At 37.0% G+C, this 23,821-nt stretch overlaps 1 protein-coding gene and 1 pseudogene across 6 annotated transcripts in view; one reads left to right on the top strand and one right to left on the bottom strand.

Annotated features, from left to right (window-relative positions):
* Positions 1-23,821, top strand: part of LOC145249500 (protein madd-4-like) — a 942,311-nt gene that overhangs the window by 868,325 nt on the left and 50,165 nt on the right. For all 6 annotated transcript variants that reach the window (XM_080111113.1, XM_080111108.1, XM_080111112.1 and 3 more), the window contains 4 exons: positions 2,433-2,634; positions 4,404-5,222; positions 14,257-14,439; positions 21,512-21,659. In XM_080111113.1, the coding sequence (XP_079967239.1) occupies positions 2,433-2,634; positions 4,404-5,222; positions 14,257-14,439; positions 21,512-21,659 (1,352 nt within the window). The remainder of the gene's footprint in view (positions 1-2,432; positions 2,635-4,403; positions 5,223-14,256; positions 14,440-21,511; positions 21,660-23,821) is intronic.
* On the bottom strand, positions 20,038-20,162 carry LOC145249855 (U2 spliceosomal RNA; annotated as a pseudogene).

The raw sequence follows: 23,821 nt of genomic DNA, 5'->3' as shown, positions 1-23,821 counted from the left end.
GTCGGCGGTTCTCCCACTCGGCCATGGAATTGACGCCCGTAAATAACTCGTCGGAATGTCTATTTAAATAGACACCCGCCACCACCTTTATAGTACTCAAATCATCTGTTCGTAAACAAACAAACGACGAGCTTCGCATTTTCAGCCAATTAAGTAGCGGGTGAGATTTATATATATATATATATATATATATATATATATATATATATATATAGCATAATCACAATGATACCCCGGTTCTCATTAAATCACCAAAGTTAAGCAACGTTCGATCTGATTAGTACAAGATGGTGACCATTTGCATATTCTAGGCGTTGTATGTCCCCTCCGCTTATCTCGGCATTGTTTCCAGTCGTCCTGAACCTACACTTGCCACTGGTATTTAACAACACCGACGCAGGAGAAGTATGGTTGAAGATTGTGCAACTCTTGCCACAAAAATCTTACGCGCAGACACCCTTACAGTAGGTATCCATAGTCTGTCAAGAGTGAAGGAAGCTACCACAATGTGAATATAAATGAACCCGTGTTTTTGCGCCATTAGTCAGGAAAAAACGAGTTGATTCGAACACTGGCCTAGTGATAACGGACACTAACACCGGTTGAGACGACGATGACTTGATGTCTCTTATCATCAAGCGCGGTAACATTGAAGGCGAGACGAGTCGACACAGGTTGGCACAAACAGTGATATTAAAAACAAAACAAGCACCTGTACCCCCTCGACGTGAATACCCCGACAAGCAGCTAAATCCCACTCCTTCACAGTAGAGATCCCTAGGTGTAAGAAGGCCTTCTACTCCAATAGTTTCTTCCCCATAACTGCTAGACTTTGGAACTCCCTTTCGGGATTCTGCTTTCCCAACTGTACTGACAAGCAGAAGTTCAAGTGTAATATGCAGATACATCTTGCTACTCATCTCCCTTCATAATATCCCTGCAACTTATGTCCCCTAATAGTAGCCCCCTACTTCAAAGTGGCACTGTGCCTTGTTTGGGATGAAAATTTTTTTTATATATATATATATATATATACTAGCATGCGTGCTCGGCGTTGCAAGGGTGTTTGGAGGTGTGTGTTTAGCAACAAAAAAAAAGTGGTAATAGGAAGGCAGGCTCGGACCCATACCGCGAAGGAGGAAAAGAACGTGAAAAAAAACATGACGTCTTTGCTGTTAGGACCACCGCCAAACCGGAAATGACGTAGGTTTAAATTAAGGCTAGACAATCGAAAAGAGGGGATGACTTTCAAAAATATCGGCGAAAAAAGCGACCCCTCCCTGTAGAAAAGTGCTAATTGAGGGTGGAGAAATTAATGTTTTTAGCCAATTTTTCGGTATTTGTCATCTGAAGGGTCGAGCTTCAAAACGATACTGATCGTGTGAAAATCTGTCGCCTCTGTCGAAAGTTTTAGGCAGACATGCAAACATACATACATAGATTTATATATTTGTAACTCAAATATTCGACCAAAACCAATTAAAAAGCTTGCCATATCTCTGAATACCCTTTATGTAAAATTTCAAATGTTTAGATCAGAAATTGTCTGAGTAATTTGGTAGAGACCGCAAAGTTAAAATTTCTTTTAAATTTGACCCCTATTATGACCACTTAACATTTATTGTTTTGGGGATCAAATTAACTTATTAAGTTAGATCCATGTCCAAGGAACCTATATCTAAAATTTCAAGTGTTTATACCTAAAATTGGCGGAGGAGTTTGGTAGAGTTCTCATAGATGAAGTCGTTGAACTTTGACACTTGAACAGCTAAATTTCTGGCCAAAAACTGATTCAAAAAATTTTCCCAATCTCACTTCCCTGGATATCAAATTTCGAGTCTGTAGACTGAAAATTGATAGAGTTATTGTGTAGAGAAATGTACACAGACAGACAGACAGATGCTTTCACTTTCATATATATGCTAGCATGTTTTGAAGTGTATGCTGAGCAAAAAAAAAAGGTCAATTTTTGTAAATTTGACCCTATTATGACCCCTTAAAATTTATTATTTAGGGCTTAAATCAAGTTATTAAGTTAGATCCATGACCAAGAAACCTATATCTAAAATTTCAAGTGTTCAGGCCCAAAATTGTCGGAGGAGTTTGGTAGAGTTCTCAAAGGTCAAATCATTGAACTTTGACCCCTTAACAGCCAAATTTCTGGCCGAAAACCAATCACATCGATTTTCCCAAACTTCAGTATCCTGTATATCAAATTAAATGAAAAATGAGCCACATGAAAAATTATATATTTATGATGTTATAGGATTTTTTATAGAATTGTGTGTGTGCGTTTTTTCCCCCCTATTTTATTGCTTCCTTCTTATTGTGTTCTTGAGTTAATTTCATATATAGTGTTTTAAGTATAATGTTTCGTTATCATCTCCCAACATCGTTCTAATAACGCTTTATTTCTGAAAAACTTCCGACAGGTGGCGCTTTGGTGAATTTGGACGTTGCTCCAAAGATTGTGGCGGCGGTATTCAGTACAGAAGAGTTGAATGTATCCAAGGTAACCAAGAAGTCAGCCAGGTTGTGGACATCAAATTGTGTCCACTTCCTGCGCCGAAAATTGACCAAATATGCAATAATCATACGTGCGGTTCTCTTTGGTCGGTTGGACAATGGAGTCACGTGAGTAAATTTTATCAGAATGGATATATATATATATATATATATATATATATATATATGTGTGTGTGTGTGTGTGTGTGTGTGTGTGTGTGTGTGTGTGTGTGTGTGTGTGTGTGTTTTCGTAATACAAACAAATATAAAAATAAAAAGTTCCTCAATCCTAACTACAATAATTTGGAGTCTCTTGGCCTTTTGGTCAAGATCAAAGTGTAGTATCTGTTCCGGCAGATACTGCAAGCTATGACTGGCTATGACTAGCAAAGACCAGATGTGGGGGCAACCCCACATGCCTGACCTTTAACCAGCTCCCATTTCCCATCTCTCGGGAGCTGGTCCCCTTTTTCCCTTCCCCCTCCCTTCACTCCTCTCATTAAAAATTGGCCTTGTGCCTAATTTGCTCGGTGGGGGAGCAAATAAATACCATCTGTTCCGGCAGATACTGCAAGCTATGACTAGCTAGGACTAGCTATGACTAGCAAAGACCAGATGTGGGGGCAACCCCACATGCCTGACCTTTAACCAGCTCCCATTTCCCACCTCTCGGGAGCTGGTCCCCTTTTTCCCTTCCCCCTCCCTTCACTCCTCACATTAAAAATCGGCCTTGTGCCTAATTTGCTCGGTGGGGGAGCAAATAAATACCATCTGTTCTTCAGATGCTGCACTTCATTTTCTTGTTCTCTTTCGGTGGAGGAGAAATCCTTCACGACTGAGACAATTTTTATTTTCGTACCTTTTCTCCACATTAAAAAACGACACTTGTGTCTAACTCTGTCCCGTGGGGAGGCATAGTAAATAGGTACAATAATTTGGAGTCTGCGATTAGCCAGCATTTATTGGAGAATCCAGAAATGCGGTTTGGCATATAAGGGCGATTTTTTTTTTTTTTAATTTTGTTCCGAGGCTGGTCGAGTAATCATTTGAAAATTCTCGAGTCTGTCTCTATAGCACGACTCAGGCCCTCCCAATGCTGGCAGAATAGGTTCATTAGCACATTAGACCTTTTGAGCGACTTATGCGAACATACCATAATTGTATATGTGTACATATATGTGTTTTTATATGCATATATATGTGTATGTATATATAGAGACCTCGTGCCTCTCCCTCTTGTGTATATACAAAGGTTCCCACACCCCACATTTTTCTCCCGTATGCGGGATATATTTTCCCTTACTCGTACTCATTTGCGAGTTTTTTCTCCTTATATATATATATATATATATATATATATATATATATATATATATATATATATATATATAATTCCTCCTGTTTTTCTCTCCTTTCCTTTTGTATATATTAATTTTATTGTAATTGTAAATATGTCCTCATTTTAATCTTATTTTTAACTTTGTCCTTTCTTTTTTTTTTTTTTCCTTTTTAAAATCAAAATGCTATCATACACCCCTGAGAAAGATGGAGAAAGACGTTTGTGGTTAAAAAAAAAAAAAGAATTCTCTTTTCTGTCATTTATAAATTTTGTACCCCTAACAAACCCTTTTAATATAGTTATACATATATATTATAATAATAAAGGGAAATGTGCATAGCATATTCCGCCGTTATATTTCAATTTGCTTCAGCTTGCGTATATCCGATACACCTCCGCACTCTATTGCCTTCTACATATTTATTTTGTTTATTTAGTAACTATGTGTATGGTACTACTCATGTATGTTGTACGGTACGTATGTAGCTACGTCGCTAGTTTATGACGACAGTATATTTTTATATCTATTGACTCTATCTTATCTATTTTTATTTGCCAGTGTTCAACCAGCTGCGGCCAAGGAGAAATGAAACGTAGCGTCATCTGCATGACCAAAAATCTGGATGGCACGCAACTGCCCATCAAAGAACACAAATGCACAGCCGACAAACCGGAAGACACGAAAAACTGCTTCCTTGAAAGTTGCAAAATGAATTCAAAATTCATCCCGTTGATACGCACAGACAATTCGACATTCATTCAACTGAAACCAGTCCGCTCCATCAATCTACGGGTCGGTAGCAACGCCGTGGTCATCCCTAAGACCAGAGTCACTATACGATGTCCGGTGAAAAATTTTCCGCCTCACATAGTAAACTGGAGAAAGGATAACGAAGTGCTGCCACTCTTTGGCCGGGTTCGAAAGTCCATGAAGGGCGCTCTTAAGATCCGATTTGCCATCGCTGAAAAGGACACGGGAACTTACACGTGTTTCGCCGGCTCGTTGAAGGCCAACTCGTCCATACAGTTCCAGTCGGCGAAGAAAGCCAAGAAGATGGCCGAAACGTATGAGGAGGTCGATGACGAGACGGTGAAAGTGGACAAAACGTATAAGGTGTCACCGGAAGTCATTGCCGACGCGAGCCGAACACGGCACAAGAAGGCCCAGTTTCTGGTCGAGCGCTGGTCACCATGTTCCAACACCTGCGGCTTCGGCACGCAAACTCGGGCCGTCAATTGTGCCATCAAGACGGACTCTTACATTAAGATGTATCCGGATGAGCACTGTAGTAAAACAGGAGCGAGAAAACCGGACGGGATTCGTAAATGCGTGGAAATCGAACAATGCCCCGTATGGAGGGCCGGAGAATGGTCAAGTGTAAGTTTTATTATTTTTTTAAAATATATTGAAGATACGTATTCATCAAGCGTAATATATTTAGCATTTTTTCAATAAATATAGTTTGCCTAGTTGTTATATACACGCACACATATATGTAGCCGTGTGTAATTATTATTATTATCATTGTTATTATTATTAGTAGTAGTAGTACTTTAGGCATTACACAGGTCTCGCAACATTTAACGCAATATCGAAGTTCACACGTTTATGTGAAATAATGTTTTTGTATTCGTGATGTACTGAAAGAATAGACAGTTCTAAAGTGTTTTTGTATTATTATTATTGATAATAATAATAATAATAATAATAATAATAATAATAATTATTATTATTATTATTATTATTATTATTATTATTATTATTATTATTATTATTATTATATATTGGGAGGTTTGTAAGAAGGTTGGGGTGAAGTGTGCTGGAAAGTGGTTTGAGGAGGTGTCTGATGAAGAGAGAACAAGTGAGAATGGCAGGGTCGAGGTATGGTGGAACAAAAGTGTCATAACGACCAAGCAATCGGAACATAATCGTCCGGATTTGGTTGTCATTTACAAGGTCTCAAAAAAAAAACTGGCAAATTTAGACTTCTCAGAACCCTAGGACAGGAATGTGAGAGAGAAGGAGAACGAGAAGTGGGGCAATTGTGCTCCATTGGCCTTGGAGATAAGACGTATACACGGGGTTAAAACTCAAATAATCCCGGTCGTAGTTAGTACGCTAGGACTAGTATCAAGTCATCTGAAAGAACAATTGAAAAAACTACGAATCCCCGATGTATTAGGCGGCCTTCAGACCTCTGCTAGTGTAGGTACCATTCACGTCCTTTAAAAAACCCTTGATCGTTGAAGCTCCTGGATGGAAGCCGGGATTGAGGGAAATTTTCTGGAAGTGAATCCCATCTCTTTTCAGAGAGACGTTGATAAACGAAATCAGAATTATTATTATTATTATTATTATTATTATTATTATTATTATTATTATTATTATTATTATTATTATTATACGCATTACGTACGTTTTCTAGCCATTAACGAAATTTTTGAGAAATAATGATTTTTTTTACTTCATGATGTCAACCATTAAATGATACATTTAAAGTAAGAGCCAAATACGTTTTAAGGTGATGTACCGTTGCCACATCTGGAGATGGGCTGCTCAGAGCACCTTTTTCTGCCTGGATAAGGTACTAAACTGATGAGCGATGTCCTTTGCTACTCATTATTTCTCCGCCTCTTTTTTGCAGAAGAGACTTTGCGGGTCTATTGCTGACCTATCGTCATTTTTGCGGCAGGTGCTCGACTTTGTTTTGCTCTATGCATCCCCTCGTAAAGCATTCACAGTGAACCTACAAATACTATCAGCAATTTCCCTTACTTTCTAACTATTTAAAACTAAACGAAAATTGCATTTCGTAAATTTGTAAATTAATTCCAAATTGATTGATTTTTAAAACTATGTTTACCATAACAAGTAAAGCCACTTCCTTACAATTAGCTACTCTCACATCCCCCACTTCACCGAGTAATTCACTCAACAGAGATACTTAAATCACCATAATCATTTCATTTTATTTTCATTCTTACAATTGCCTACATAATACAGGTTGAAACTATCTATTCAATGTAGCCGCCTTCAGCCTCAAACACCACCTCCATACAGGTCTGGAACTGGGAGCATGTCTTCTCCCCAAGCGCCGGCGGAAGCTCGACAAATAATATGCAGATAGCGGCGATCAGGCTGGCGTTCGTGTTGTGGGAGGTCATGTTGGTGATGTTCTCGAGGTATGACAAAACGAAGTAGTCCAGCGGGTTCAGGCTGTGGAGGAGGGAGTGGTAAGAGAAAAGTACAAAGTCGTAGCACTCCTTCTGAAGCCAAGCCTGGGTGTCTTTGGACTTGTAGGTCGGCACTGAGTCCTGCTGCCACACCTAGGTTTGCCAGCGACCATGTGATTGCCACAAGGGATCGCCACACACTTCAGCACATCCAGGTACATTTTGGTGGTGATTTTTAAGCTGACTACAAAGACACGGGGAAGCATGATGTGGCCCTCACTTGAAACCACACCAAAGACCATAACAGTGACCGGAAACTTTGTTTTCATCACCCTGGACACGCCCTTGTTATTCGTGGCAATCCAGCGATACATTTTGATAGTGCTGGCAACGGTTCTTTTGTCATAATTTAGATCGGTAGAGAGCATGTGTTGTACAGCGGCTCATCTCCGATCTCGCTTGTTAAACATTGTGTACCTTTCAGACATGATAGAAGGCTCCTGTCGCTCTAGGGACTTGTACACAACTGGCCAACTAGTAGATGTTCTGAAAAAAAAACTAAAAAAAAAACGGTTTTCATCAAACGGAAATGGAATCATGTCTTTTCCCGGCCGACAATTTTATCGTTCCACCTTGTACAGTGATTTTTTATTCATCTTCCATTCTTCCATGCGTTATTATTGTATGTGAAGAATGAAATAGTATCGGATAAGATATTAAATACAAAGTAAATATTAAGTAGTCCACAAGATATTTCTTCGATTATACATATGTTCTAATTATATACATCTATAAATATAAAAGCGAAAATGTATGTATGTGTGTGTATGTGTGTATGTATGTATGTATGTGTGTATGTATGCGTGTATGTATGTGTGTATGTGTGTATGTGTGTATGTATGTATGTGTGTATGTATGTGTGTATGTATGTATGTGTGTATGAATGTATGCGTGTATGTGTGTATGTATGTATGTGTGTATGTGTGTATGTATGTGTGTGTATGTATGTATGTATGTGTGTATGTATGTATGTGTGTATGTGTGTATGTATGTATGTATGTATGTATGTGTGTATGTGTGTATGTATGTGTGTATGTATGTATGTGTTTATGTGTGTATGTATGTATGTATGTATGTGTGTATGTGTGTATGTATGTATGTATGTATGTGTGTTCGCTTTTTCTTTGTGTCTACAAAAGCTGACTACAAAGACATGAGGCAGCATCTACAAAAGGCTTTTTTCAGAGAAGCGGTCGCTCGCTTAACAACTTTTTAAAGCTTTTTATATCACATACAAATCGTAATATCTCACAGTTAACAACGAAGCTCGCCTGTCTATTTAATTTGCTCGATTTCGAGAAGATAAATATTCAATATTTGTCGCTCGCCACATGTGGGTTAGTCTTTTTCCTATAACATCTTGGGGTGTGGAAAAAAGTCGTTCATCAGTAAACGAAACGAATACCATCCCGCAGTTGACCTCATTAACCCATTAAAACAGGCACCTGCTAAATCCAACTAATTAAATAAATTCAAACGTGTTTCCGTAAGCATGTGGCGGTGGTGCAATGGTTAACGTCGCACCTTTTTTTTCACAACTTTGCCTCAACGGTTCGGGTTCGATCCTCATACTTATTTTTTTAACCCCCCTCCCAAACACCCGGGCAACGCCGGGTACCCCTCGCTAGTCTGTTATATAAATCTCACCTGTCTGTTAATGTGTGTACGTATGTGTGTATGTTTGTATGTCTACCTAAATCTTTCGACATAGGCGATGGATTTTCACGACATTGATATCATTTTGAAGCTCGACCCTTCAGACTAAAAATGTCGAAAAACTGGTTAAAAACATTAATTCTTTCACTCTCAACTGAGCACTTTTCTACAGGAAGGGGGTCGCTTTTTTCGCCGATATTTTCAAAAGTCACCGGCTCTTTTCGATTATCTAGCCTTAATTTAAACCTACGTCACTTCCGTTTTTTGTTGTTTTTTTTGTTTTTTTTTGCAGGGGGGTCACTTTCTTTTCCTCCTTCGTGGTACGGGTTGGAACCTGTCTGCCTACCATTTTTTTCGCTCGCAGTTTCCTTCGTTTTTTTTTTTAACTTTTTACGCAAATATTATTCAAGTATAACTCATATAGAATATCTGCATGAATATAATTACACGTAAGGGTTAACTAAAGATGATCATCTCATAATAAAACCGAAAAAACTAATAGGAATTTAATTAAAATGAATGTTTAAAAGAATATGCAAATTAGCTAGATCTTTTGCTAGTGAATGCAATTCCACGAGCCATATATAAGAAAATTGTATTTTCTTTTTAAATAAATAGAAAATAGGGTGTTTAATATGAATATCAATACACGCAAAAGAAAACCTAATTTATAGGAGTACTAGCATGAGTGTCCGGCGTTGCCCGGGTATTTGGAGGTGTATGTTGAGCAAAAAAAAATAAACGGTCAATTTTTTTTAATTCAACCCCTATTATGACCCCTTAAAATTTATTGTTTTAGGCGCAAGCGAAGTTATTAAGTTAGGTCCATGTCCACGGAACCTATAAGTAAAATTTCAAGTGTTTAGACCCAAAATTGTCGGAGGAGTTTGGTAGAGTTCTCAAAGGTCAAATCGTTGAACTTTGACCCCTTAACAGCCAAATTTCTGACCGAAAACGGATCACATAGATTTCCCCAAATCTCAGTAACTTGTATATCAAATTTTGAGTCTGTAGACGAAAAATTGACAGAGTTATTGCGTACGGTAATGTACGCAGACACACAGACATACAGACAGACGCACAGACATGTTCACTTTTATAGATAGATAGATAGATAGATAGATAGATAGATAGATAGATAGATTGCTCTAGGATGGCCGAAGCGCCAAATGTGTTTAAGTCCTTTTCATTTAAAACAAAAAAAAACCAATGTTTATCGTTTTTTTACTTAAAACATGCAGCTGGTTACAAAAATATTTTGTTTAATTTTTAATTTAATTTAATTACAAAAATATTTTGTTTAATTTTTTAACTAAGCTTTTTATTTCAATGACAGATTGACAAATTAAATGGTGTGCGTGACGGGGTCGTTAGTGGTTGTGGTGGCGATAGTACATCCATACTTGTGACCGACTTATGTTTGCTATCATTCCTTGAGGATCTGGATTAAGCAACATCTATTGAGTTTTAAATTCAGAATTATGTCGACGATTCTGTCTGCTTTTCATCTACATGTGGTTTACATTTTAGAACAAGTGAAGCATGCATGGTCTCCCGTGAGTGCACAGGGAACGAGACATAACAAAAATTACTAAGTTTAGCATTTGCTACCTCCACCATTTAGCCCCACAAGTTCCCAAGGGACGTTAAATCTTGGTGAAAACGAACAAACAGTGCAGTTTAGGCCTTAATATATGTAAATTTGAGTTCTGCACCATGCAAAAAAAGAAATTACTAAGTCCAACACTGTCCCCTCCATTTAGCCCCAAACGTCCGCAAGGCCTTAATATATTTAAATTTGAGTTCAGCACCATGCAAAACTGCTAAATAGACATACAAAGAAAATTTTGGACAAATATGGTAAAATAGTCCCAAAAATGGAGTGTTTTTATTAGCCTTAAAAGAGCCCCTGGGGCACACCCAAGAGTTATCGCGAAGTATTGACAAACAAAATTATATAGAAATCAGTTAGTTACAACTTTTCAGAAAGTTTTATAAAAAGGCATCAATAAGCACAAAAGTGTCAATTTTAGACATTTTAACCCGAAAGGAGCCCCTAGGGGAGCAACCGGAGTTTTTCCCTAAAAATCCGTTCTGATACTTTTTTACTCATATAATGTTTAATATTTGTGCAAATTTTCAAAAAATTCCAAGGCGTAGTTATTGAGAAAAGTGCAGACAGATGTACGGGCGAACTGACTGACGGACGGACAAGGGTGAATTTACAGGTCCACCCTCCCTTTTGTCGGGGGACCAAAAACAGAATATATTAATTACCAAAGAGTCTGACGAATGGTCTTCAAGAATTTTCGACATGACCTAGTATTCCAAATTTGTACTTTTACAGAACACATATTACACATTGCAATTTTTTCAACAGTCCATAGATCATAAACTATCCGTAGCCAAACGAAAACAAATACACAAGTTTTTAGTTTGGAACCCTTATTAAATGCATTTGTATCATGCAAATAAGTCACATGATACTACGTAAACATTTACGACAAAACAAATCAAGGTTGTAAACTTGTTTACGTTGGACGTGAAAACGGCGGTGCTATAGACAGCAGAGGAGCGGCTCAACGGTATTGTGCCCCATAGACGAACAGTTTTGGACAAAAAAAAATCTACTTATGCAATTTAAAAACCAATACACTTGAGCAATTATGGAACACAATAGTGTTGAGCTACTTCTCAGTTGTCTACAACATGGTCGTTTTCACGTTTAACGTAAACAAGTTTTTGGTGAACCGTCTGCTGAAATAAACTCATCTAATCTCCACGATAATCGGTTATCAAAATGATGTCTCATCTGACACTCATTAATCAGTATCCTTGAGTGGCTTCCAGCCCTTGATAAGCGGTAACTATATAGTAGAATATCATTTTTAAATAGACGTTTTTTATTCGTTTTTATTTCTGCCATTGTGATTTTTTTTAAATATTAAATTAATCTATATATCTACAAAAGTGAGGATGTGCCATGACGCTTCTCAACCTATATGCTCAACGAATTTTTGATCTGCAAATGTGGAACTCGGTATATAGGGTATTCAGATACGTGGAAAACATTTTAATCGGTTTTTATCCAGAAAAGGGGTTGCTAAGGGGTCAAAATTGAAAAATTTGTACTTGGAAGTTATCGGATTTTTATCTGTTTATCAACTGTTTCACGAATGCGCATGCGCGACGGTGAAAGATGACCTCCTCTTTATTTCAAGAATAAGTTGATTTGAAAACACTTCGTAAAGATCGTGTCAGGCTGGTTTAATGTTTATCGTACTTGTACTCATTGTCTTTAGGTTTTGGTTTCGATCCTAGCTCGAATATTTTTTTTTATTTAGTTACAAAAAGTGGACTGTTTAGAAAAAAAAACATAATACTCGTATACACATGTCTCAGTTTCTGTATTAATTAAAATATGATATTTATGTGTATTAACGACCGAGGCAACGCCTTACGGCGCCCATTAACCTTTTGGCTTGAGAGCCCATACATCACCTAGTCTTACTAAACAGTCACTTATTTTAGACTGAGTATGCGATATATACGAGGGGCGTGCAATAAGTAATGCCCCTGACTCACTTCCCTTAGCAGTAGAGCAACGAAACTTGGCACAGTTATTAGTCTTTCTCTACATAGGAACCACCCAGAGTTATGCATTTTCCCCATTGTTTGATGCAGCTCTGGAGACCGATTTTGTAGAACAACCCAGGTTGGTCCTCTAATCACGACGTGACTTCAGAAATCAAGGCTGCATCCTCTGGGAAACGCTTTCCTTTCAAAAACAACTTCATGGCTGGGAAGAGGTGAAAGCTAGAGGGTGCAAGGTCAGGAGAGTAGGGAGGATGGGGAGGATTTCATAACCACACGCCCATACTTCTGATCTGGCAACATGCGAGTTGTGGACCGGAGCATTGTCCTGCAGGAGGAAGGTATCTTTGCTGATCTTGCCCCGCCTCTTGATTTTGATAGCTTCCCTTAATTTCCTCAAAAGTGAAGCATACTAGGCTCCTGTACCCTTTGCCAGGAATTCTGTCATCACTACACCGTCCTGGTCACAGAAGACTGTGAGCATGACCTTGCCAGAGGAGGGCTGAACCCTTGCCTTCTTTGGATGTAGTGAGTCCAAGTGCTTCCACTGCATTGACTGGGCTTTGGTCTCTGGATCATAGTGATCCACACAGGTTTCATCCTGTGTAATCAGTCTTTTGAAAAAAAAACTTTGACTCATCTTCTTGGCACATCTCCAAATTCATCCTCGAGCATTCGACACATTTTCGCTTCTGGAATGGTGTGAGCAACCTGAGAATCCATCTGGCAGACACCTTATGCATATGCAAATGGTCATGAATGATAGTTTCCACAGACCCTGTACTAATCTTGACATCTTGGGCTATTTGGCGAATAGTAATGCGCCGATCTTCCAAAATGGCAGCCTCAACTTAATGGACAGATGTCTCATCAATGGCAGAAGGGGGGCGGCGACCAGGTCTGGGAGCTGTTTCCACAGATTTCCGGCCATGTTTGAATTCACGATGCCAGCGTTTTACAAGGTCATATGAGTGGGCATTATCACCATAAGTTTTTTTCATTTCATCAAAAGTCTCATGTGGTGTGCGTCCTTTTAAATACAAAACCGGATCACTGCTCGACATTCAACAGGCTCCATTTCACACTTGACTCAGTTCAAACACCTGTAAAACAGAAACCACAATTAGTTCAGAGCTGTAATTTTCCAAATCACCCGTAGAGATATAAATCATTGCACATGCAAAATTTCAGCTAGATCAAACAACTGGATGTGGGTCAGGGGCATCACTTATTGCACGCGCCTCGTATTTAGAATAGTACGGCAAGACAGTTTAATTAAGTACAGGGTGGCCCACTTAAAAAGTAACCCGATCTCTCTCTCATTTTCTCTTAATGACCAACTGACACCACAAGATAAAATGCAATTCTTTTTCCAACAAGATGGCGCTACATTTCACACGTTTCTCGGATCACTAACACGAGTTCATGACATGTTTACGGAAGAGATTACAATAAGCAAAGAGTTATGGCCACTACGTTCCCCGGACTTGTCATCATATGATTTTTATCTTTGGAGAACTTTAAAACAAAAAGTTCATTCAAATAATCCTCACAATCTAGACCAACTAAAGGAGAACATTATCAACGCTATCAGGAGAATCACCAGAGAAGATCTATACAGTATCTGCAAACATCAAACGTGTCCAGAAATGCATAGATGTCAATGGGGAGCACTTTCAACATCTTTTATAACATTACAAGTAATTTAAACAATAAAATAATGTTCCTCTTCTCTACTACCTTTTCTGGGCTACTTTTAAGTGGGCCAATCTTTATTTGAAAGAGCGCCCTCTATTGGGCACCTAATAAAATATGTGACAATATAAACAATTGTTATGTATTAACGAGTCGCCATATTGTTACTTGCTTTCTATACTATTCATTATTTTCCCAGTCAACTTTTTTTCTCATTTTCGTTTCCCGTCTAGTGTACGACCGATTATTGTATTCGGGACGGTTTCGCCGTAATGAAACGACTCATTGAATGTATCAGTCCGAATGGAACAGCAATTGAACACAAGGCTTGCTTAAAAAAGCAGGCACCTGAGCACAGACGAGTCTGTGAGAATCCATACTGCCTCGCCTTGTGGAGAACAGGAAAATGGACAGGGGTAAGTAATTCAAAAATGCTTATAACTTTTTGTTTTAATATTAAACCTGTGTGGGTTTCTTTGGAGGGGCGTCCACATCTCTCAAGATATTTCCTTCAAACCTCGCACCTCTAAAATTTATATTGTAAGTTATATTGTAAGTTTTACAAGTTTTGATTATTCATTTTTACCATTCGGAAAGAACACCAGTTGCCAAGCAGTGCTGCTGCAGCTGACGTCTGAATTGTTTAACACCGTTAACGAACACGTTCAGTGTATGTGCAAAGCTTTCGAACGTTCTGAACCCGCAGTTAAATACATGATTGGATTAAATATAATCGGCTGTATGTTGTTGGATCATTCCACTACTCCAGTAGATATTTCACTACCGATTCAATCCTCTACCTGTATAGGAGACAAGTACATCCTATGATCGTGTACTGTTGCCATATCTGGGCAAGGGATGCTTGGAGAGATCTACCCTACCTTGACAGAGCTCACAACCGACTTCGTAGATGATTTCCTTTTCTCTTCCCTGCAACCTCTTACCCACAGAAGAAACTTGCTAGCCTGTTTCTGCTCTGTTGTTATTTTTATGGCAATTGCTCGTCCGAGCTCCAATCTATAGTACCCCATTGCCAAACTTTCACAAACACATTCGTCTAGCTAAAACCGCTATCGATAATCCCCTCCTCCCACTCTCCGTCTGTGTCTAAACCTAAACGTGGATTCTGTGAACAACGCTTTTTTTTCCTTAAACTGCCCTCCTGTTGAACTCTGTATCGCCGACCTGCATTGGAACTGACTACAATATTTTCGTCTTCATGTCCACCATAAACATAGTTCTTATTTTGTTTTTTTTTCAAGGTGATCACCACTTATCAAGGTCCGGAAGCCACTCAGGGATAAGGGTTATTGCATGTACAGTACGTTAGTGTGGGGGTTTAATAAAAATGTCTACTTAAAGGGGCGGTTCATCAGGAATGTGTTTACGTTGGGCTTGAAGACATCCAGGTTGTAGTCAGGTGGAAAGCAAGCAGACGGAACAGAGTTCCACAGGCGTGCAGTTCTAAGAAAGAAGCTTTGTTCATGGAATCTACGTTTTGATTTAGGCACAGATAAAGAGTGGGGAAAATTTTTGACAGTGGTTTCAGCTAGACGGGTGTTTTTCGTAAAAGATTTGCGAAGGGGGACTAGAGATTGGAGCTCAGATGAGCACCTGCCATGGAAATAACGATAAAACAAAGATAGGCTCGCAACGTCTCTTCTATTGGAGAGAGGTTACAGGGAAGAGAAAAGGGCATCTCCCACTAAGCCACGAAGTCTATTTTGTACTCTGTCAAGGCATGATAGGCTGTTATGGCAGCAGTATTCCATCCTTGGACGTACTTGGCTTTTGTATAGATAGAGAATTGCATTAGTAGTGAGATATGTTCTTGAGCGGTAGAAGAATCCCACCATCCTTCAAGCGACCTTGGCAACAGACTTGATGTACGTGTTCCATTTCAGATCAGGAGTTGTTAAACCTCCCTCTTAAATAACCTAATCATATCAAATTTCCACTACTAACGATTACTACGCTATTGCCCCAATGCCTGTTGTACAATCATTATCCGGGTCTTGATAAGTGGTGACTCTTTTGCACCCTAGGTTGGGAACTCATGCATTAAAAGATCGCATCAGCATCTATTATTTATAAAATAGAATAGTTTCAAAAGTTAAAGTTAAACGTTATGGAATTTAGGTACAAGCTTCATTAAACAAGGGAGGTAACTCCTTAGATGTCGTACGCGCTGATGCAGTCTCCCCACTGAATCCGATAAATAAGTTATTCAATTAATAACAATAATTTATAGTTAATTAATAAAATGTCTTTTTTTTTTCAAAAAATTAAAAATTTTACATTTTAAAGTATAGTCTCATACAATCGCATATAAAAATCGACTTCCTTCTTTTGGAACTAGTCCGCACTAACGGTGTAACATAAACTGAAGTTTTCGCGTTATATTATGTTCCAATCAGTCACATATCTTTTACTTTCCATCGGGTTTACATTAAAGGCAAAATAGTGTCCAAGGAATCATAGAGTCAATGCAAAGTAAAATTTAGAATCATTGAAGGTACTAGCCAGGAAAATATCCACAGCCACTTCCAGGAACTTCTTTAGCGCCGCCAAAATGAAAATGATTTTCCCACAATACCAGCTAATAGATCCGTAATTATTATGTAGTTAATTTTTTCCCCCACAAATGCATATTTATTACATTATGTTTATTTTATTTAATTTATTTTAACGAAAAATTATATGTTTGTCAACGTTACGTAAACATTCGTTTTTATTTTATTTATTTGAATGTGTTATATTAAGTATTAATTTTTCATTTCAGTTATAATTATTTGCATGAATAAACATATTTAATTTATTTTTAAAGTATTATTTATATGAAAAAAAAATAGTTTCTGTAAATGAACATAATTCAACAAAAAATAATTAGTTTTCAGAGTGTTGACCTACATTTTCGTTTGGATCTTCAGCTTAGGCTCGACCATTTAGTGCATGACTTTTTCAAAGCAGGAAATCGTTTGTCTGGAAAATATGCGCTTGTACCCGATTTTGTTTTAAAATGTAAAAATTTAAATGTTCTGGAAAAGGAAAATTTTATTAATTAACAATAAATTATTGTCATTGATTGAATTCACGGGATTTAGTGAGGAGACGTGATAGAATATACGTTTGGGAGTACGATTTCTTAGGAGACTTACCTCCCCTGTAAACTAAACTCTTTACAACGGCCATGGTGACTCACGCAACGTAAGATAAAATTGATAGCTGTATAAGCATTCAATTTTGTTTTGACATTTTTCCCAATAGTTGATATCAACAAAGATTTTTTTTTGTATTTAAGAAATAACGAGAGAACAAATATATATTATGTGTAGTTCCAAAAGTAAAGCCTCCTATTTTTTATATTATTGGAATCTTTTATTGAGACGAGTCATTTATTTATTAAATTATTTACGGACTATTATCTTCATTTTCTGGTTGTTGTTTCACAACGTTTCGACCAACGACGGGATAGGAATACTGAGCCTCTTAACTGTATCCTCAATAATTACTGTCTTCCATAGTTGTTGTCATCTTGCTACGTTTTGGCCAACTAAGCTGAATTTCAACCGATATCCCCAGACAATGCTCACCTAGAATTGTAGAGATTCAACGTCTCTATCCACTGCCCTGAAGGGCAATCAATGTTGGAATTTTGGATCTTATATATCCAAGATTTTCCGTTCCTATCTCGTCTTCCATCATCGGTTCCGTACCGAATATTATTTATTTACTATTGCAATTCTTTTGAGATGAATCGTTTATATATTTATTTATTGACGGACTATTATCCTCATCTTCTGGTTGGTGTTTCGTAACGTTTCGGCTAACTATTCCTCTGGCCTTCGTCAGGTCATATTTTTAACTCAAAAAGTTGAAGACGGGAGTGGTAGCCTTAAAACTAACGACCTTTTGTGCGTCAGAATTTTTTTTTTGTTTTTTACATAGTCACCTCCATTCTCAATGCATTTTTGCCAGAAATCTAGTAAGGCGTCTCTGCTTCTGACGCACGTCAATGACAAGGGTTCTTTGCTTAGAGTCTCACACCGTAAATATCTGCAAAAGAGAAATGAAACTTTCAAGTCATGACAGCATAAGTTTAGTCATCATAACAATGCAATTTGCAATCCATTCTGAAACAGTCGAGCGGAATGACAAAATAGAGGGCTTAATTTTGGATCGCTCCCCGTAATAAACAACAAATGAAAATATTTAATTAGTAACTAAAATGTTTTCTATACATTTATTTCTATAAATAAACATGTTAATTACCTAATCATGCCATACATAAATCTCCTACTCACATTTGCTCCGAGTCCTCACATTGCTACCCAACTTCCGCTCCATCATCTAGCATGCTTTGAATCGATCTGTTACGTTTACCATTTGAAAAGGGAAATTTTCCGAAATTAATAATGGAATTTTTTGCAGACATAACAAGTAAGACATTTTACCAATACAACTGAATAAATATATGTATTTATAAAATATATGTATGTACTTATTGATTTGTAAATCGCCACTTGTTCTCGTCTTCTCTTACCAACAACGACTATATTTCATTCCTCGCATTGTTACAGCCTTCTAAATCTCTACTACATATATATATATATGTATGTATATATATATATATATATATATATATATATATATATATATATATATATGTAAAATATAGTAAAACGTGTTACTTGTTTTGTCTGCGACAATATCCATTATTAATTTCGGAAAAAAAAAAATTTTACTTAATACAACTGAATTAATATATGTATATATAAAATATATGTATGTGCTTATTGATTTGTAAATAAAGGTCTGATTAGGTAATTAACATGTTTATAATTTTTATTTATTCTATTTATTGATTTGTAAATCGCCACTTGTTCTCGTCTTCTCTTACCAACAACGACTATATTTCATTCCTCGCATTGTGACAGCCTTCTAAATCTCTACTACATATATATATATATATATATATATATATATATATATATATATATGTATATATATATGCATGTATATATATATATATATATATATATATATATATATGTAAAATATAGTAAAATGTCTTACTTGTTATGTCTGCGACAATATCCATTATTAATTTCAGAAAAAAAGACATTTTACCCAATACAACTGAATAAATATATGTATATATAAAATATATGTATGTACTAATTGATTTATAAATCGCCACTTGTTTTCGTCTTCCTTTACCAACAACGACTATATTTCATTCCTCGCATTGTGACAGCCTTCTAAATCTCTACTACATATATATATATATATATATATATATATATATATATGTATATATATGTATATATATATATATATATATATATATATATATGTTTTTCTAAACCAATAAAATAAGTATCCTTTGAGACGCGTAATTTGTATGTTTATTTATTTGGATATCGCAGTGGATGGAGACGTTGAGACCCTACGGTTCCAAGTGAGCATTGTCTGAAGATACCGGTTTCAATCCTACCCAAAGCCGGCTAGAGGCTTGCTTGGCCAAAACGTGGTGAAACGACAACAACTATGGAAGGCAGTAATTACTGAGGATACAGTTAAGACTCAGCATTCCTATTGCGTCGCGGTTAATCACCTTGCTAAGGCCTGAGGAATAGTGGTCTGAAACGTCGTGGAACAAAAACGACTCTAAAGATGAGAATAATAGTCCGCAAAATAAATAAATTAAAAAATTCTGGTGTGTTTGAAACAAGGCTGATAGCCATTAGTCTCGTGCTCTCGTGTAATGAATGAATGCGTGAATGTAGGATTGACATGAAATTCTTAAAGATAAACTAAAATGACCGAAAAATGGGCTGAAATGACTTAAATAAATAAAAAGTAAATGACTTAGAATGGCTTTAATGAACTTAAGAATGAGTTGAATGACATTAAAAATGACCTGAATGCTTAAAAAATAACTGGAATCCTTCAAAAACAACTTGAATGATCTAGAGAATGACTTGAATGGCTTTGAGACTGACTGGTTGTAAAGTGGGTGATCATTTTACATTAATTAATACAGAAAAGTGATCCTCCACTTTTTATCACAATAAGTACAGCATGTAGTAAAAACAGATACTACACTTTGATCTTGGCCAAAAGGCCAAGAAAAACTTAAAAGGCTAAGCTAAGCTAAGAACAGCATGTATTAACAACAGACCTTTCATCTTAACCAAAAAGGCCAAGCACAAAAGTGTTACGGTCAGACCGACAGACCGAACGACTTAGCGACCGACAGACCGACAGACTTACCGACCGACGGAGTGACTTATAGAGTCGCTTGCACGCGACTAAAAATGTTTGTTAACTGTCTTGGTTTTTCTATCGCCATTATTCGTGAAAAGACCTCAAGCCGGCTCTCAGCCTTCCAAACCAGTAATATAACATCTAAACAAATGCAACAAACAATTCGCACATCGCCGTATCTGTAACCACATACTTTTGCAAATGTACGTCTTTGCCGGTGATCTATCAAGACAACCAATCATTAAAAGTCTTTTTACATACGTGCGCGGTTGCTAGTGTTCCATTCTTTTGATCGTCGCTTTTCCGTGTGTTGGCTGTGATCTCCTTGTAGCTGTTGATGTTCTGTTTAATGTACGACTATTCTACTCGTGCACAAAAAAGCAATGGATACTTTCTGAATTTTCCAGGGTTTTATTCAGACATACCTTTGGGATAGAAGCCACGTAAATTATTTTTTTCCGTTTTTAACCTGTTTTTGTTTTTGGATTTTTTTCCTCAGTCTTAATGATGGTGACGTACGGACCGAGTCACGAGACAGCATTCACTTAGAACATCGGGCACAGTTTGTCTATCCCATTTCCCGACTCAGCTGACTTTATAAAATCTGTTTTTCTTTCGAAGGCATGACATCATTACCACTGTATTTCTAACGCAAGGGAACTCACCTTTGACACCCAGCTATAATCACGCCAGTTATAAATTGGCCTATTTCCGTTTGCCGCTAGGTTATCTAGACATGTACTTGTGTAGCCCTGGCCAAAATTCATACTAGGTTTACAATAATCTCAACTTACTGGAGTACGTTTCCACTATAAAATAGTAAGCAATCAGGTAAAACTTTCTGATATTTGCATATTAGCATTGAAAAAAGGACATGTTATGAATTAACTATTATTTATTAAATAAACGTTTTTTGTAACAATAAAGAACTTGAAAAACATCAAGAGAAGAGGTGTACCATGAATCCATACCCACTCAAGATTAGATAACCAAATTACAATTGTCTAAATGTTAAAATAAACTTTTAAAATGGAGACGTAGACTCAAATTTGTATAGTCTAATTTCTCAATTCGAGTAGAATTGGATCCATCTCGCGTGTTCCATTCAAATTCTTCGTATGACTATTGCGCCTCACACTTCGAAAATCCCCATGTAGAAATCTAAAAAAATTTTAAAAAATTAAAAAAAGCCAATAAATATTCCACGTTCTTTTGCAGTGCCGGCCCTACTGTGGCCCGACCCGGCATAAGTTCCGTACATTGTCCTGCGTTTGGAAAAACACAAATAAACCTGCTGGGGTCAATTGTCGAGGGAAGCCCTCACCTCACATCCGAATGTCATGTGACAGTACCCCATGTATTAATGGTAAGTATTTCAATCGACAAGACGATTTGTATCCTAAGCTGCTGGAGTTGGGGGGTCGGGTAACGGGTACTCTTCTTATAAACTACTTTATTATTACTAGTTTTGTGCTATTGTTGTTGCTGGATTTACTAATGAAGCTCCAAGTACTAAGGCCAAAAGCCACTCAAGGTTAAGGATTAATAAGGTCAATGCATTAGTTTCTTCCGTTTGCTTGCTTTCCAGCTGACTTCAAATCCAACGTGAATAAGTTATTGATGAGCCGTTCACTTAAGTAATCCAATTTACCAAAATTTCCAATACTATCGATTACTACGACATTGTCCCATTGACTACTGTACACTCATTAACCCTTATCCTCGAGTGGCCTACGAGCCTTGATAAGTGGTGACTCTTTTGTAAAAAAAAATGAATAGTGGGATTATGAACAATACTATGCGAGAATTTAAAACAATGAATAAAATGAAGAACACTTTACATTTTACTCTTTTTCACACTAAACAATGCATATTGTTAAACCTAGATAGCATTTAAGCTGACTAATGAAACTTTGCTCTTGACTGACCAATTTTCGTTTGTTATTGTTTTACCATGTTCTTACTCTTTTTACTCTTTGTCACCCTAAACAAGGCATATTGCCACTTAGAACATAAAGGACTACTATTTGGGATCGTGTCCAATGGTAGATTGTGAGGAGCTGAGTAGCGAGGTTTCCGTTCACATGAGTAGGTTAGTACAGTTACAGGAGCAGGAAACAGGGAGGAATTCCAAAGTCTAGCAATCTGAGAGGAAAAACAACTATTAGAATAGAATGTTTCCCAGCATATAGAGACCTTAACAGCGAAGGGGTGGAAATTTGCTGCCTGTCGGATTAGTCAGGAATATTTGAATCGAGGCGGTACAAGTCCTATAAGTTAATCAGAACATATTCCATTAAAGCACTTGTAAAATCAACAAAGGGGTGGAACATTTGGGAGATGATAACAGAGGGTGGAGCTTGACCGATAGTTCAGGACCTAAAAGATTTGATACTCGTTTTGGCAGTCTACCTAAGAGTGAGAGACTAGTGATAGATGCACCAGTTCAGATGTGGAAACAATATTCCATGCATGAACGAATACTGTGTTCGTAAAGATGTACGATACTCTCTGGTGTACGTAATTTACTTAAAAGGATCGACAAACATGTTGTAGTCTGCAAGTTGATAGCCCCGTGGCAATGTGTTCCATATGTGTTCTTGTAAAGAAACTCCGTTCATGGAAATTCCGTTTGGTTTCATGTACACATGTGAAGTAAGAAAAAATATCTGCAGTGGCAGTATGAAGACGAGTTCTAGTAGAGAATGTCTTAGATTGACAAACCGGAAAGTTGATCTCAGTCGAGCACATTCCATGAAAATATAGATAGAGTAGAAAAGGACTAGCAATCAATTTTATAATCTGGCATGACTAAAAGAATGCTCTGAGTGGCAGCTTTCACAAGGTACTTGATCCCAGGACTATCCTACTCATACGCAGGTGAGTCATATGATCGCACCTGCTCTTTAATATGAATTTCGTCTTATAATGTTTATAGTACGTGTTTGGCTATTTATTTTTTGCTGTTTTCTTCGGAAAAATATGCTAATTGAATTGATTTACTATATCTAATCATTGTTCTTATTTATAACAGTTTTTTCTTTTGGTTATTTTGGCAAGATTACATTCTCATTTGTATATGTCCATGTAGCATTGACAAAAATAGATTGACAAATAGAGAAAATAGTTAGAACGAACATTGCATTCATTGATATGGTCAGGCTGGAATAGATAGATAGATAGATAGATAGATAGATAGATAGATAGATAGATAGATAGATAGATAGATGATGCATGGATGGAAATAGATAGATAGATAGATAGATAGATAAATAGATAGATAGAGAGATAGATAGATAGATAGATAGATAGATAGATAAATCGATCAAGTATGCTTTACATTAAGCTATTTTCGTTTATTATATTGTTTTCGCTCCGTATATTAGTAAACAAACTACTTAATCCATGGGGTTGGATATAAATAAAAAATATCACAAAGTAAAAAATACTATTCGTATTGGATTTTCATTTTGTTTTATTCTTTGTTTATATCCAACCACATGGATTAAAACCTTGAATCCTAGTTAT

This window comes from Euprymna scolopes, chromosome 28 (genome assembly GCF_053919585.1).
Source record: "Euprymna scolopes isolate OS-2025 chromosome 28, ASM5391958v1, whole genome shotgun sequence".
Classification (NCBI taxonomy): Eukaryota; Metazoa; Mollusca; class Cephalopoda; order Sepiida; family Sepiolidae; genus Euprymna; species Euprymna scolopes.
Note: the sequence above shows the minus strand (reverse complement) of the source record. Positions and strands in the feature narration are given on the sequence as shown.